We start from the raw sequence: 17,313 nt of genomic DNA on the forward strand, positions 1-17,313 counted from the left end.
ATGAAAAGACACAGAAAAATCTTGAATGTGTATTGTTAAGTGACAGAAGCCAATGTGAAAAGGCTATATACTGTATGAGTCCAACTACGTGATGTTCTAGAAAAGGCAAAACTATGGAAACAGTAAAAAGATCCGTGGTTGCCAGGGGTTGATGGGAGGGAGGGATGAATAGGCAGCGCAGAGAGGATTTTTAGGGCAGTGAAACTACTCTTTATGACACTATAATGGTGGAAAAATATCACTATACATTTGGCCAAACTTACAGAATATACCACCAAGGGTGAACCCTAATTTAAAATACAGACTTTGAGTTATAATGATACAACAATGTAGATTTAGCAATTGTAACAAATATACCACTTTAGTGGGGGATGTTGATAATGGGAGAGGCTATACATGTGTGAGTATATATGGGAAATCCCTGCACTTTCTGCTTAATTTGCCTAAAACTGCTCTAAAAAATAAAGTTCATTTTTAAAAAGTAAAACTATTAAAACACTAGAATAAAAAAGAGGAATTTTGTAAAATCTCAGAGAGGGAAAGGTGACACAAAACACAAAACATAAAGGCACCCAAAGGAAAAAAAAATTATAAATTTGAATGTATAAATATTTTCAATTTATACATGGAAATATCAAAATACAAATAGTAAACTAGTCAAAACAGCTGTAAAAATATGACACAAAATTCCAATTCCCTTGTTACACAAAAAGATTGTATGTATCACTAAGGAAAAGCAAACCAGTAGAGAAATAAACATGAGCAAGCCATTTTCAGAAATAAACATTTTTAAAAACTGCCCAACCTCACTCATAATTAAAGAAATATACATTAAAGCAACAACTAGGTATCACTTTTCATCTATCAGATTGGCCAAAATATAAAAGTTTGCTAACTTTGCATGTTCAAAGATATGAAAAAAAAACTGGCATAATTGAAATTTATGTCTACTTAAAAACCTGCACACAGATGTTTATAGCAGTTTTATTCATAGTTGCTAAAACTTGACAGTAACCAAGATGTCTTTCAATAGGTGAATGTATAAACTGTGGCACATCCATACAATGGAATATTAGCACTAAAAGAAAGCTGTTAAGCCACACAAAGACATGGAGGGATTTTAAATGCATATTGTTAAGTGAAGCCAATCTTAAAAGGCTATATTCTATAAGATTCTAACTACATGACATTCCAGAAAAGACAAACATAGAGAGAGTAAAAGTATCAGTTTTACCAGAGTTTGGAGGGATGGGGGAGGAAGAAAAAGGGATGAATAGGTGAAGCACAGGGAATTTTTAGGGCAAACTACTGTGTATGATACTGTAATGGTGGATACATGTTACTATACATTTGTCAAAACCCATAGAATGTACAACACAAAGAGTGAACCTTAATGTAAACTATGGACCTTCAGTTAATAATAATGTATCAATATTTGTTCATCACTTGTAAAAAATGTACCACACTATATAAGATGTAAATAATACAGGAAACTATGGTAGACTAGAGGGAGGTATGTAGGAACTCTGTATTTTCCCATCAATTTCTCTGTAAGACTACAATTGTTCCAAAAGAATAAAGATCTAATTAAAAAAATTTTTAATGTCTATTTATTTTTGAGAGACAGAAAGAGAGAGAGAGAGAGAAAGACAGAGTGCAAGTGGGGGAGGGGACAGAGAGAGAGGGAAACACGGAATCGGAAGCAGGCTCCAGGCTCTGAGCTGTCAGCACAGAGCCGGACATGGGGCTCAAACCCACGAACCCGTGAGACCATGACCTGAGCCAAAGTGGGACGCTTTCAAACGACTGAGCCACCCAGGAGCCCCAATAAAGTTCTAATTTTAAAAAACAGGTCACCATTAGAGGATTCTATGAACTAAATTATTTTGAAAACTGTTAAACAAAGAAAGATTTTATGTCTTTCCAATATATCCCAGACCCCTAGGTAATCAAATAATAGAGAGGAAGTTTCTCATTACAGACATATTCCAGCTAATAAGGAAGGAATGATACGTCCATTTTGCAACACTTGATCAATAATCTATCTAGATAATGATTATCAAAGGCTGCTCTATAAATACAAAAGCAAACACAACCAGATGGAAGAATACTACACTATCTTGACAGAAAAAAGAGACAAACCTGAGTCTGATAAAGTCTGACAGACTCAACTATCAATTTACAGAAAATACGGAAGACAGGAAAACATACTAAATGGCATCATGGGGATACAATCAGCAAAATCCACAGGTGTAAAACTATAGGTCAAATGACCAATTGCTTTGACAAATAAGTTTCAAGGGGGAAAGATTAAAAGACTTACGAGTCATATCAACCAATCTCAGTGTGAACTTTATTTGATCTTGATTCATACAAATTCTAAATTTAAAAATTATTAGTTGAAAATTTGAACATTGACTGGGTATTTGATGATGCTAAAGAATCATTAAATTTGTATGTGTGATGAAATTGTGGTAGTTTTTTTTTTTTTAAACATAAAGAGCTTCACACTGTCATATTTACAAATGAAATGAAAAGTATCTGGGATTTAATTCAACATAAAGTAGGAAAGAGGAGAAAGGGTGGGGGTTTGGGTGAAACAGGACTGGTCGTTAGCAGATCCATTGTCGAAACCGGATGACAGTCACATAGGTTTATTACGTTAATCTGCTGACTTTTCACATGTTTGAAATCTTCTAAAGTAAAATTATTTTTTAAAATAAGCAACACACACACACACACACACACACACGCACAAAATAAATAACAAACAAAAAAATCCAGTGAAGAGTGTTGTTGTGAAACAAAATCCATGTGGTCTTTTGGGTAGGAATTCTTTTTGATCCCTGCTGCTCTCTCAGTCTCCATATCCATGCAATCACCAAATACTGTTGATTCCTACCTCTAAACTAACACTTCTTTTGAACTAGTCCAAGCTAAATTTGGCCTTTGCATAGTGCACCTCAACTTCTGTCTACCTTCAAAACTACAGTCAGAGTGTTTTTTTTTTTTAACACAAATTTGATCATACCTCACCCTTTGCTTAAAGTCCACAAATGCTCCTCACTGATCATAGGATAAGAGCTGACATCGTCAGTACACGCTTTAAAGCCTCACAGGATCTACTCCAACCCTGTGTACCTGACCAGCTCCATCTTGAGATGTTCTGCCTACCTTTCTACACTCGTTACTTCTTGAACTTGCCATACTCATCCCCAACTCAGAGCATCACACCTGTTGTTGACTCTGCTTGGAATGCCTCCTTCTCCCTACACACACCTTAATCCTTCAGATCTCACCTTAAATGCTACTTTCTTGGGGGTAGCTTTCCCATTATTTTGGTCTAGGTGAGGTCAAATTTCTCACAGATTCTTACTGATTGGTCACAACTGAAATTTAAAAATTATTGAAGTCATTTATTTAACATCTGTCTTTCTCAAAGAGAGAAGGAACTAGGTCTTACTATATCCCCAAAGCCTAGCATTTTGTCCTGCACCTATGTGTAGGAGGTCAATAAGCCTCCAGTAAGCTAAAACTACTGGCTTGGTGAATGAATAAATGAATTTAAATATAATACCGATCAAATCATGAAAGAGAATTACTTGCCCCATGATCATGATACTACACAGTTAACCTTAATTTCATTAGTCATACTCCGAACAAAAGATCTGCAAAGCTTCAATATAAACGTATAGAAACAAACAAAAGGAGGAAGTGAGAATGACTACGTTATAAACCCAAATTACAGTCACTCACTGATATTCCAGAAGTACTTAATAACAAAGAAAAAGGGTTGTATCTTCATATACCATCCACCTTTCAAAGGAGGCAGACATATATACAAATAAAGTTCTGATTCAAGTTCCAACTTTGCTATTCAGACTGAAAACTCTCAGATTCTCTGAAAGAGTAATAAAGACCATATGTACTAAAATCTTACATTTATATTCAATTATTTAAAACAGGCTACATACAGATTGCACACAGTCTCTTGACTCTCAATAAAACAAGTGAATTTAATCTATTCAAGTAAAATCAAAGCTTAAACATTTTAAAGATTAGATCTTCATAATTTTTTAAGTTAATTAATGAGGAAAAAAAACTACGAACTCCTGAACCAAAATTTTATTTTAAATTATTAGGCTTTAGTGCATATGAGAATATTTTAGAACATATGACATGTAGAGATGTTGGCACATTGAACAGTAGAAAATATTTTTATACAACTTGTGAATCACTAATGTGCTTATTTCTTCTGTGAAGTGAATGCATAGGTCGTTTCAATCAATTTTTGTCATGGAATATCAAGTAGGTGCAACATTTTTATATTATTGTTTAATAACTTCCTAATAAGGTTTTGAGTTTCTAGTTGACTTACACATAATATTTTTTTCAATGTATTGAAGACTGTAGTAGCCTTTTCTCTCATCTCTGGTGGAACATATTTAATATCCAAATATTCAGATAATTTAGACCTAGAATTGTACAGCATGTTAATTACAGTTTCAATGTCATCAATTCCACTACTGCTTCGGCCAAGTGGTAAGAACTGGGATCTATACATTTTTTGTAATTTATGTTCTGCTGCTTCTGCTAAAGCAAGGCTTCGTTTTAGGTGCTCTCTAGAGGCTCGAATGTCCTCTCTGTATTCTGGCTTGAGGCTTTCAACAAGAGGTGCCTGTCGCACCTGTGAACTAATATCTGAAATTTTTTTCAAAATGTCTTCATTATTCAAAATCTGTGGGTGTCTTCCAAATGTTATTGTTTCAAGTGTTCCCACTGTATATTCGCCTGAGAGCTGAGGAACATCTTCTGGTTCTGTGACAGTATCCATGTCAGTGCTCCTACTTAAAGGGGTGACATCTGGACTTGTGGATGATTTAGTAACATTTGGCAATGGCTTTGGCGCCTCAGTGGATCTTACTTCTGAATCTGGCTCTGGCTCTGGCTCTTTAATAATATAAGGTTCATCGGCATGTAAAACAACCGAAACATTATTTGGTTTAATTGACCAGAATGCTGTACTTTCAGTAGATTTTTCCTTCCTTCCTGGCATTGTGAAGCCTCCAGTGGGAGATGCTGTGGTTTCTTCACTGACAGGATTCGTTAAAACGTCATTTTTAGTTGAAGTGTCTCCATGTGTAATTATCTCCTTAAATCTTGACAACTTTGGTCCTATAGAATGAGCATTATTTGGAGACTTTGATTTTTCCTCACGACCTGTCTCCCTAGTAGGAACACTTAGTATTAGGTTCTGTAAAACTTCTACATAATGATTTAAGTTTTGTTCTTCATCAGGCGTCACAGTTATACCTTAAGGGGAAAAAAATCAAATGGTAACACTTAGTATTACATATGGACATATTGACAGAATCTACTGACCTAAATTTACTTCATATATTATCACTTAAAAGTTGAGATAAAGAACCAAGAAATAAAGCACTTTTGACTCAGTCAACTCTCACTTATATAAACAAAATTATTTTTTCAGATTGTTAAAACAGATGAACAAGGTTAGTGTAAAAGTTGCGTATTAACACAATTCTCTATATTTTTTCGCTCCTACCTCCCATATAACTTATGATTCTGTAGGCAGTTTATTAAAACAAAATTCCTGATTATAATCTCTAGAAGTGGTGTGTTGGAATTGCCTCATACTGGCTCACTAGAGCCAATTATTAAATTTTTAGGAATTTTGTAAGCCAAATGTTAAACATAGACACTCTTAAAAATTATTTTAATTTGCAATTAGATAAATTGTATCAGAAATAAAGGTAATAAATATTCAAAATTCATCACTTCTTATTTTTATGTCATTTTACTATTATCTATGGTCTTGAGGTTATTTACATCTTGCATAGCTGTATGGCAGAAATGCTTGTAATAGTGTACTACTCTATATCTCTTTCTATGTCCCTGTTCAGTAATGTCAAATACATAGCTTGAAACCAACGATGGTGGGAGTATTTACATCATATAAATGGGCAAATGCTATAAATCTGGGTTTACTAGTCTCTCCAAAAAATCATTTGTTGAACATTTACCAGTATCCAACTGCCCTCAACCCAGCAAAGCTCTAACTACAGCCTGTGGGTCATATCCACCTAACTGTTTTTGTAAATAAAGTTTTCTTGTAATCCAGCCAGCTTCGTCCATTTGTTTATGTATTATCTATGGCTGCTTTGGGTTGCAACAATAGAATTGAGTAGTTGCAATAGAGACCATATGGTATACAAATACTGAAAATACTTACTATCTGGCCCTTCACAGAAAACGTTTGCCAATTCCTGCTCTAAACCATCAACATTTCACTCTCAACACAAAATGGCAGTTTTTGTTTTTTTTTTTTTAATTCAAGTTAGTTAATATACGGTGTAGTATTAGTTTCAGGAGTAGAACCCAGTGATTCATCACTTACATATAACACCCAGTGCTCATCCCAACAAGTGCCCTCCTTAATGCCCATCACCCATTTAGCCCATCCCCCCCACCCACCTCTCCTCCAGCAACCCTCAGTTTGCTCTCTGTATTTAAGAGTCTTATGGTTTGCCTCCCTCTCTGTTTTTATCTTATTTTTCCTTCCCTTCCCCTATGATCATCTGTTTTGTTTCTTAAATTCCACACATGAGTGAAATTACGGTATTTGTCTTTCTCTGACTGACTTATTTCACTTAGTATAATACACTCTAGTTCAAAAATGGCAGTTCTATTTATACTGGTATTTTGCAGCATCTGAGTGGTTGATGAAGCTTCTCATTTCCAACATGGAAAACAAAAAAGATAATTGAATAAGATATTCTGAAATTCTGCTCAACTCCCCTTTTCTTAAAACAGCTTTTAATTTTAAGTGCTGGGATTTTATACATGTCATTTTGAAATCATTTTGTCACTATCATGGATATAAATGGCTTAATTGAAGAAAGTAAGTCACTTTTTACCAAACTCTCATGCATAACTCATACCTAAACCCTCCCTCTTCAGGCAAAATGAAATAACAAACTTTCTGTTCAGAAGGCACTTCTATTCAGCACTTTGGCAAACACAAAACAGTAAAAAAAAAAAAAAAAAAAAAAAAAAAAAGCTTTACATTTACATGTTTTTCCTCTCTTCCTTAACTCTTCTGTTGCAACTTAGAGAGACCAGATGGATATTTAACCAAAATTGATAGCTTATTTCTCAATTTTAAAAATTTCTTAATAAGAACATTTTAGTGAGGCAGAGACAGTGGAAAGATACCAGACTTGTCTGGAGATCTGAGTCTAAAAGTAGATTCTGTGTTTTATGTTATGCTTAGAAAAGCCTTGCATACTTCAAGATCCATATGATGATGATGGGTGAGGAAAAAAGAGGAGGTAGATTTTGATAATGACCTTGTAATATTTATATATATATTTTAAGTAGGTCCACACCCAGTGTGGAGCCCAACGCAGGGCTTGAACTCACAACCCTGAGATCAAGACCTGAGCTGAGATCAGGAGTCTGTCCCTTAGCCAACTGAGCCATCCAGGCGCCCCAAACCTTGTAATAATTTTCTTAAAATCACTGACACAGTATCATACATTTTTGTCTGTGAATTGTGGATTTTTAAAAAGGAACTAGAAGGTTAACATACCTAACTCTTGTGAGCTATTGCCTATTTTGTGTCAGTCTCAGCCTACCTATAGTAAGACTACCAGCTAGAAATGCCTGGTGGAACTCACCTGGGCTTGGCCATTGTGGGGTGGGGGCAGCTGTTTCCACAGAAGAGTCCCCTTTCCAAACCAATGTAACCACTGGACTGACCCTTGTGGTTCTTACTATAATTGCAAAACACCCTTCAGCAACAACCATCAGGAAATTTGGGGGGAAAAAAGGTTTATTACTTACAAGATCTTGAAATTGCATAGCACACCTGGGGCCACACTGGGGGAGGAGGACGGGGTGGACGGGGTGGAGAAAGAGAAAGAAAGAGAGGGAGGGAGAGAGCACCCTAGAAAGCACCAGAGAGAGGGTGGTAGGGGTGGAGAGTGCAAATGGGCCAGGGGTTCTTTTTTTATTGGGGTCAAATGTGGGGACCCTAGGGTTCACTCTTTATTGAATTTAAAACATAGGACCATGAATTTGAAGCACAGGAAAGGAAAAAACAAGTAGCCCAAAAGGTCAGTTATCAAAATCAATTAAGATCTCTAAAATAAATGAACCAGGGTGGCCTGCTGGCAATGTGTTTATTCAAGATAGCAGTCTTTGAAATGGATGGCTCTTTGAAATAGATGCCTCTACAATCAAAGCTTAAGTCTGGCCTTTGCATTACAAAAAAGAAAAATACTACAACTGTCAGGGTTTACACTACATTGATTCTGAGGAGAGGAAATGGGACCAGAGTTGGTCATTAAAGAGGACTAGCCTTCTCCGTATATAGTATCTTACTCTCTAAAAACACACAAGCACACACACCCAATCACTTAATATAGTAAACCAGTAAAACTCACATTTTAAAAGGGAAAATAACTTACTTATGTATTCTTATGGGTATGTAAATCATTGTCCTGAATCTATAGTTTTCCTGGAGGAAAATATTAAAGTAATAGGTAGCCTACTGCAGTGAAAAATTTTTTTTTATTTTTGTCCTGTGGGTACCACTTTCTAACATCATGACCTTAGATAATTACTTAATTTCTCTGAACATTTACTTAACTATAAAATTAAGATACTGTATTGGGGCGCCTGGGTGGCGCAGTCGGTTAAGCGTCCGACTTCAGCCAGGTCACGATCTCGCACTCCGTGAGTTCGAGCCCCGCGTCAGGCTCTGGGCTGATGGCTCAGAGCCTGTTTCTGATTCTGTGTCTCCCTCTCTCTCTGCCCCTCCCCGGTTCATGCTCTGTCTCTCTCTGTCCCAAAAATAAATAAACGTTGAAAAAAAAAAAGATACTGTATCTACCTGGAACCAAACAGGTACTTGAAAACACTTTAAAAGTTCTATAAAGATAACTCCTGACATTTCTCAGCTTAAAATATAAATTTAAATCCCTAAAAAAAAAAACATTAAAAATATGTCTTGGATCCTATCTATAAAAAACCTTAGACCCTTTCCCACTAAAGACAGAAACAAGATCAGGATACTAACATTTCCGTTACCACTTAACATTGTGTTGGAGGTTATTAGTAATTAGACAACAAAAATAATTGGAAGCATGAGAATTGGGAAGAAAAAGGTTAAACTATCTTTATGTGTAACCGATATAATAATACTTCCAGACAACACAAAAGAATTCATTGAAAAGCTCCTACAAGGACTAAGAGAATTTAGTAAAGTAGCAAGTTACAAAATCAATCTATGAAAATCGATACACAAATATAAACCAGTTAAAAGATGAGAAAGAAGATGCTATTTTGATAACAAATAATGAAAGAAAATATCTAATCATAAATTTAAAAAAACATGGCCCAAAATTATAGGAGTAATTCTATTAGGCTGAATATAGGCATGCAGAGGTCAGGTCCTCATCTCTGGAACCTGTAAATGTTACCTTATAAGAAAAAAAGGTCCTTGCAGATATGATTAAGTTAAGGATCTTGACAGGGGATTATCCTAGATTATCTGGGTGAACTCTACATCCAATCACAAATGTGTTTATAAGAGAGAGACAGAGATCTGATACCCAGAAGAAGAAGAGCGTAATATAGAGGAGGAAGCAGAGAATAGAGTGAAATGGCCATAAAACACAGAATGCTGGCAGCTACCAGAAGCTACAAGAGCCAATTAAAATCTTATCTCTTGGGGCACCTGAGTGGCTCAGTCAGTTAAGCATCTGACTTCGGCTCAGGTCATGATCTCACGGTTCGTGGGTTCAAGCCCCGCATCGGGCTCTCTGCTGTCAGCTTGGGGCCTGGAGCCTGCTTTGGATTCTGCGTCTCCCTCTCTCTCTGCCCCTCCCCTGCTAACACTCACTCTCTCTCTCTCTCTCTCTCTCTCTCTCTCTCCCAAAAAGATAAATAAACATTTAAAAAAATCTCTTAGAGCTTGCAGAGGGAACACAGCTCTGCCTTACACCTTGATTTTGGCTCAGTGAAACTGATTTTAGACTTACGGCCTCTAAAACTGTGAGAGAATAAATTTCTGTTATTTTGAGACACCAAGTTCATGGTAATTTGTTATATAGCAGCCACAGAAAACTGATATAGGAATATAATAAAATCTTCTGAAAGACATAATGTAAGCTTTAGCAAATGGAAAGATATACCATGTTCTTAGAAAAAAAGATTCAACATCATAAAGATGCTCAGATGTCATGTTCTCTCTGTTAAGGTATACATTTAATATGCTTCTAACAAAATATCACTATTTCCTGGAGTTAGAAAAATGGATTATAAAGTTCATCTGGAAGGAAAACTGAGTGAGAATAGCCCAAAAAATGGGGGCTAGACCCAATAGACATGAAATTATATTATAAAGCCTCTGTTATAAATCTAGTATAGCACTGCACATGAATATACAGATAAATGGAACAGAACAGAAACGATAGAAAAAGACCCAACTGTATATGGAAAAATAGCTCAAAGTGAGGGAAGCTTTCAATTTATAAACTTATTCTAGCTAATAAATGAAGAAGCCACTTAGAATATGACATTTTGCAATGATTATTAATATCAGTGATTGTTTATACCCCCCAAAGATACAAAATCAGATATTATCTATTTCCTGATGAAAGAATGCAATACCACCGATGAAGCAGTCTTGCAAAAACAGTAAAAACCTGAATCTAACGATTTTTCTAGGTCTAACTAGCAATATACTGAAAATCCATGGGACAAGAAACAAAGGAAGATATAAACTATGCCATAGGGATATAATCAGCAAAATCTAGACTGTGGGAAACTATAGGACATATGATCCAATTTCCTAACAATTACATTGCAAGGAGAAAAACAGAGATGAAAGAAGAATATACATTAAAATGGAATTAAAAGACATATCAATGAATTACATGTATGAATCTTATTTGAATCCCAATTCATCCAAACAAAATTGAAGAGAGAAAATCAGGAAAGTTTGAACATTGGCCAGATATCTGATAATACTCAGGAATTATTATCTTTTTAGGTGTGAAACTAACATTGTTATTGTGTTTAAGTACTTATAGTTTAGTCTTCATATTGAAATATTTACTAATGAAATTATATGATGTTTGGAATTTGCTTCTAAAAAATTCAAATCTGAGAAGTTAGAGAGAGGGACCAGGAAGATGAGAGGGAAAGGAATATCAATGAAACAAGATTAATTATGGGTTAGTAGTTGAGGCTGGTTATAGATATATGGAGATTTATTATACCATTATTTCTACTTGTGTATATATTTAAATTTCTCCATAAAGAATTTTTTTTATATATGCTTTGGAAAATTTTCAATTCTGGGCCACTATTCACATACAAATCTAAAATCTGCAGCCAACAAAGGCCTAAGTGCTTTTAAAAAGACATTGCCATTAGACGGTAGGCTGCTAAACCCTCCATTTTTAATCATTTAGCTTGTCCCTTCTCAAAGTAGTAAACAGGACACCCAAGTTACTATTAGGTGAAGTAGACTGTCAAAGGACTGGAAAAGGACATCCTTACTGCTAGTGGATTCCTAAAAAAAACTGAAGTACTCATTATCCCTTTACACTATTACTTAGGCAACATTAAAAAGCCTGTTCATGGCTGCTGAACAATACAGCACCCTACTTTCTATCTTGCTTTTCTTCCCTTCTTCATGTACCTTTTGTCTCCATATTGTTCTGTTGTTAAATCCATCCACTCCCACACACTTCCCACCTCCTACTTTTGTCCCCCTAAAAAATCTACATACTTCATAGTGACTTCATAGTTGTACTAATCAGGACTGCTCTTGCAAATCAATTTGATCTTTGTACAGATATTTGCAAGCAAGGTAGTAAAAGATAGTCAAGCCTCCAATATCCCTGCAAATGGTTCTGGCCACTATGAAAACTTGCTTTTCCTCTTTCTTCAGAAGTTACGAGAAAGATGAACAAAATTCAAATTCTTACAGAGACCAGACTACTCTGCTAGAAGTTGAGTTTTTGTACTTTGGATACTTGTAGTTTACCCTGGCACGCTTTATAATATTCCCCTCTCTCTTTACCAGTTAATGTTCCAGCCAAACAGAGCAATGTCTCCAGGTAATGTTCCAGCTAAACAGAGCAATGTCTCCAAATGAGGACAAGTAAGAACCTCTTCCACCTTGAGAAATCATAATGCTGCTTTCCAGTGCCTCTAGTAAGCAGGATGGCTCCCTGCAAAGCAGGTTTACAGTTTAACATGAATCATAGATATGGATGTCACAGCTGTGCTTGAGACTATCTGCACTTCTCGTCTTGAAATAGTACAGGGAGAATGAGTCACATGACAGGAATTATAGGAAACTAAACAAAATGGTAAAACAACTGCGGGGAACAAAAGTGGCACCAAATCTGAAGGGCAAAATTGCAAGACAGTGATTGAAAAGACCATAATAGCTCTGACTGACTGAGGGATTACTACGTGCCTGGCACTACACTGAGGGCTATGAATGTGAGGAATGTTTTTATAAAGAGGAAAAGGAGGATACTGAGAAAGGACAAGTAATTTGCCTAAGATTATATTCAATTTGTAGGTGGGAAGAATGGCATTCAAACAGGCTGCCTTCTTTCAAAGCAGGTACACATAATAACTACACAATGTTGTCATAAAAACATGACATAAGGATGCTGGCAAAGTAGAAGTATGATAATAAAATTATCCTGGAGGAATACAACTTTCTTTTAAAATACATGTAAATATGAAAATACAATCAATACATAAGTAAAATATACAGAATTTTGCTCTACTGTCAACTGGACAAAAATACACCCCATTCGTATATTAAGATGTACTTGGAAACATTTGAACTGATCCCAAAATGTTTTACTTTTTTTTAATTTTTATTTTGTTCTATTTTTATTTAAATTCCAGCTAGTTAACAGGGTGCCTGGATGGCTCAGTTGGTTGGGAGTCAGACTCTTGATTTCAACTCAGGTCACGATCTCATGGTCATGGGAGCAAGCTCAGCATCAGGCCCCTGAGCTGGGCATGGAGCCTGCTTGGGACTCACTCTCTCTCTCTCTCTCTCTCTCTCTCTCTCTCTCTCTCTCCTACCTCTGCCCTCTGCCCCTCCCCTCCTTGAATATGTCCTCTCCCTCTTTCAATAAATTAATTAATTAATTAATTCCAGTTAGTTACATACAGTATAATATTAGTTTCAGGTGTACAATATAGTGATTCAACACTTCCATAGAATCAATACCTGGTGCTCATCATAACGAGTGTACTCTTTAATCCCCATCACCTATTTCACCCATCCCCTCTCCCCCACTCACCTCCCCTCTGGTAACCATCATTTTGTTTCTGTATGGTTAAGACTCTGTTTCTTGGTTTCCCATTCTCTCTTTTTTCCATTTGCTTGTTTGTTTTGTTTCCTAAATTCCACATATGAGCAAAATCATACAGTATCTGTCTTTCTCTGACTTATTTCTCTTAGCATGATACTGTTTAGCTCCATCCACATCATTGCAAATGGCAAGATTTCATTCCTTTTTATGGCTGAACAATATTCCATTGTGTGTATATATATACATATATATGTATATACGTTCTTCTTTATACATCTTCTTCTTTATACATCTTCTTTATACATTCATCAATTGATGGACAGTTGGACTATTTCCATAGTTTGGCTATTGTAGATAATGCTGCTATAAGCATTGAGGTGCATGTATCCCTTTGAATTCATATTTTTGTATTCTTTGGGTAAATACCTAATAGTGCAATTGCTGGATTATATTTTTAACTTTTTGAAGAACCTCCACAGTTTTCCACAGCGGCTGCATCAGTTTGCATTCCCACAATCGTGCAAGAGGGTTTTCCTTTCTCCACATCCTCACCAACACCTGTTGTTTCTTGTGTTGATTTTATCCATTCTGACAGGTGTGAGGTGATATCTCACTGTAGTTTTGCATTTCCCTGGTGATAAGTGATGATGAGCATCTTTTCACGTGTCTGTTGCCCATCTGTATGTCTTCTTTGGAAAAATGTCTAAAACTGATCCAAATTAGATATGTTTTGGTACTACAAAGTATACATAGGAACTGACAGTCAATGATGCAAAAAGGATCCGTTCACTTCACACAGAAGCAAAAATAAGTTACTTTTGAGTTTATTTTGAGGAAAATAATAAAATCATGATTTAAAATAAGCAATGAAATATAAAACTTCAATCAAAAAATAATATATTCAAAACATATATTCCTTCTCCTAGAATGGCCACTTAAAGAAGGAAGAAGAGAGTATAACGAATAAAAAGCCCATTAGCATGAAAAGTTGCTATAGTTCACTGTTCATAAAAGAAATGCACGTTAAAAACAATCTTTATCTTGCCAGTCAGGGAGATAAAATTTTTTAAAAACAATAAAACCTAGGATTGGCATGTGTATGTATAGTTACTTCCTTAGTAACAAAAGCAACTTCAATACCTCCTTTATGAATCCCAGATCCTTCATCAGTCTCTCTCTAGCACACTGATCTTTTCTTTATAGAATTTAAGATCATCTTAACTATCTAAATTTAATGTCTGTTAACTACTACATATCGAAAACTCTTTGAAAGCTGTGACCATGTCTACTTTGTTCTCTATATCCTGTTATACCCAGAGCCTACAGCCATAGCAGACAGTCAAAAAGCATTTGTCAAATGAATGGTTGAATAAATGAACCAAATGCTAGTTAAGTATATAAATTAATTGTACCTCCAGTGATTTATCTTAAAGAAATAATAACAGGTTAAAACAGTTCTATAGAAGAATGCTATAGAGGAAAACTAAACATCATGTTATGTTTAAAATAAATCTGCTGGTCTAAAGACTGTCTTTTGGTTTGTTTTTGTTTGTTTGGTTTTGGTTTTTAGCTAACAATCCAATTATTATTAGGGAGAAAATCTGGACATTAAAAAAAGTCCTCTTATTTTAGGCAAAGGAGGCACTTTTTTATAACAATAAAAGATACAGCTTTAATTATATTTTTCTAAATTTCTAAGTCTGAAGTTTATCAACAGTATCATAAATATTGTAGTTAAATAGCTACAATTTTCAGAAAGTCCCTGCACTTCCTTAAACTGGCCCTTACTAAATGCCCTAGTATAAATTTAGATCACATAAATTTAACTAAATTTGTTTAAGTTCTATTAATCCCCTTTTAATTCATTTTATCAATCTCTAAGGTAACACTGAATTAACATAATTTTAAGTAAATTACAATCTTAGGGATTAAAAATCCCTAAGGGTTACTAGGAATAAAATTCCTTCATAACTTATCTTTTACATATTTTGAAGTATACAATTCAGTGGTGTTTAGTCACAGTTGTGCAACCATAACCATTAAAACATTTTCATCATCCCCCAAATAAGCCCATTCCCCATTTCCCTCAGCCCTAGGCAACCACAAGTTTACTTTCTTTCTCTATGGATTTGCCTATTCTTGGTGTTTAATATAAGTGAAATTATATAATATGCATTCTTTTATGACTGGCTTCTTTCACTTAGCATAATGTTTTCTAGACTCATCCATTTGGGAACACACATCAGTATTTCATTCCTTTTTATGGCCAAATAATATTCCATTGTATGCATATACCACAATTTATGAATTCATCAGTTGCTGCTCATTTGGCTTCTTTCTACTTTTTAGTGACAATGGGTAATGCTGCTATGTTCACATACAAGCTTTTGTGTGGATGTACGTTTTCATTTCTCTTGTACATATGTCTAGGAATGGAATTACTAGGTCATATAGTGATACTATGTTTAAGCTTCGAAGAACTGCCAAAGCAGCTGCATTCCCACCAACAATATATAAGGGGTTCAATTTCTCCAGATCATCCTCTGTTCTTTTGATTACAGCCATCCTTGTGAGTGTTAAGTCATATCCCATTGAGTTTTGACTTATATTTTTCTAATGGCTAATGATACTGGACATCTTTTCACATGCCTGTTGGCCACCTATATATCTTCTTTGGATAAATCTGTATTCTGATGATATTTTACCCATTTTTTAATTGGGTTGTCTTTTTATTGAGTTGTAAGAATTCTTTATATATTCTGGAGACAAGTCCTTTAGCATATATATGAGTTGAAAATATTTTCTCCTACTCTGTTAGTTGTATTTTCATTTTCTTAAGGTTATCGTTTGCAGCACAAAAGTTTTTAATTTTGATGTAGTTCAATTTATCTATTTTGTTGTTGCTACTTGTGCTTTTGATATCACATCTTAAAAAACCATTGCCAAATCCAAGGGCACAAAGACCTACACCTACATTTTCATCTAAGAGTTCTATAGTTTTAGTTTTTACATTTAGATCTATGATCTAGCTTGAATTAACTTTTGTATATAGCCTGAGGCAAGAGTCCAACTTCATTCCTTTGGCTGTTATCCCAGCACCATTTGCTGAAAAGGCTATTCTTTTCCCCACTGAATTGTCTTGGTATCCTTGTTGAAAAGCAACTGACCATTATTAATGTAAAAGGTCCTTTCTGGACTCTGAATTAAATTTGTTACCTATATGTCTATCCTTATGCCAGTACTACACTGTCTTGATTACTGCAGTTGTAATAGTAAATTTTGAAATCAGGAAGTGTGAATCCTTGAGCTTTGTTCTTTTTCGGGATTGTTATGGCTACTCTGGGTCCCTTCCAATTCCATACGAATTTTAGTATCAGCTTGTTCATTTCTGCAAAAAAAGCAAGCCAGATTGTGAAATGGATTGTGTCAAATCTGTAGATCAATTTGGGGAGTATTGCCATCTAATAGATTTTTTTTTTATTTTTTAATGTTTATTTATTTTTGAGAGAGAGAAAGAGAGAGACAGAGCATGAACAGGGGAAGGGCAGAGAGAGATGGAAACACAAAATCTGAAACAGCTCCAGGCTCTGAGTTGTCAGCACAGAGCCTGATGTGGGGCTCGAACTCAGGAACAGTGAGATTATGACCTGAGCCAAAGTCGGATGCTTAACAACTGAGCCACCCAGGCACCCCTCCATCTGATAGATTTTTTAACAGAATTCAAGATTATACATATTTATATAAATAGGATCGTAATATATTATTATATTTATCAACATTTAAATTTTTATTGAAATGCCTTTTATACATTGTTAAGTCCTTATTTAATGAAGACACAAAGCCAAGAATCTAAAAAATTGGGTATTTTTCATCTGAAGTGTAAGCAACACAATTTACTGTTCATTTCATCTTCTATGACTAAATGGTACAA

The 17,313-nt window shown here is 35.2% G+C and overlaps 1 protein-coding gene across 1 annotated transcript; it reads right to left on the bottom strand.

Annotated features, from left to right (window-relative positions):
• Nucleotides 1-4,149: 4,149 nt before the first annotated feature.
• On the bottom strand, nt 4,150-15,947 carry SPESP1 (sperm equatorial segment protein 1). Its single transcript, XM_047075672.1, has 2 exons — nt 15,764-15,947; nt 4,150-5,313 (listed from the first exon to the last, which is right to left on the bottom strand). The coding sequence occupies exons 1-2, from the start codon at nt 15,945-15,947 to the stop codon at nt 4,295-4,297; spliced, it is 1,203 nt and encodes a 400-aa protein (XP_046931628.1). The 3' UTR covers nt 4,150-4,294.
• Nucleotides 15,948-17,313: the final 1,366 nt, after the last annotated feature.

This window comes from Lynx rufus, unplaced genomic scaffold (genome assembly GCF_022079265.1).
Source record: "Lynx rufus isolate CCGP_SWC_20201006 ecotype Redwood Valley unplaced genomic scaffold, mLynRuf1.p SCAF_13, whole genome shotgun sequence".
Taxonomy (NCBI): domain Eukaryota; kingdom Metazoa; phylum Chordata; class Mammalia; order Carnivora; family Felidae; genus Lynx; species Lynx rufus.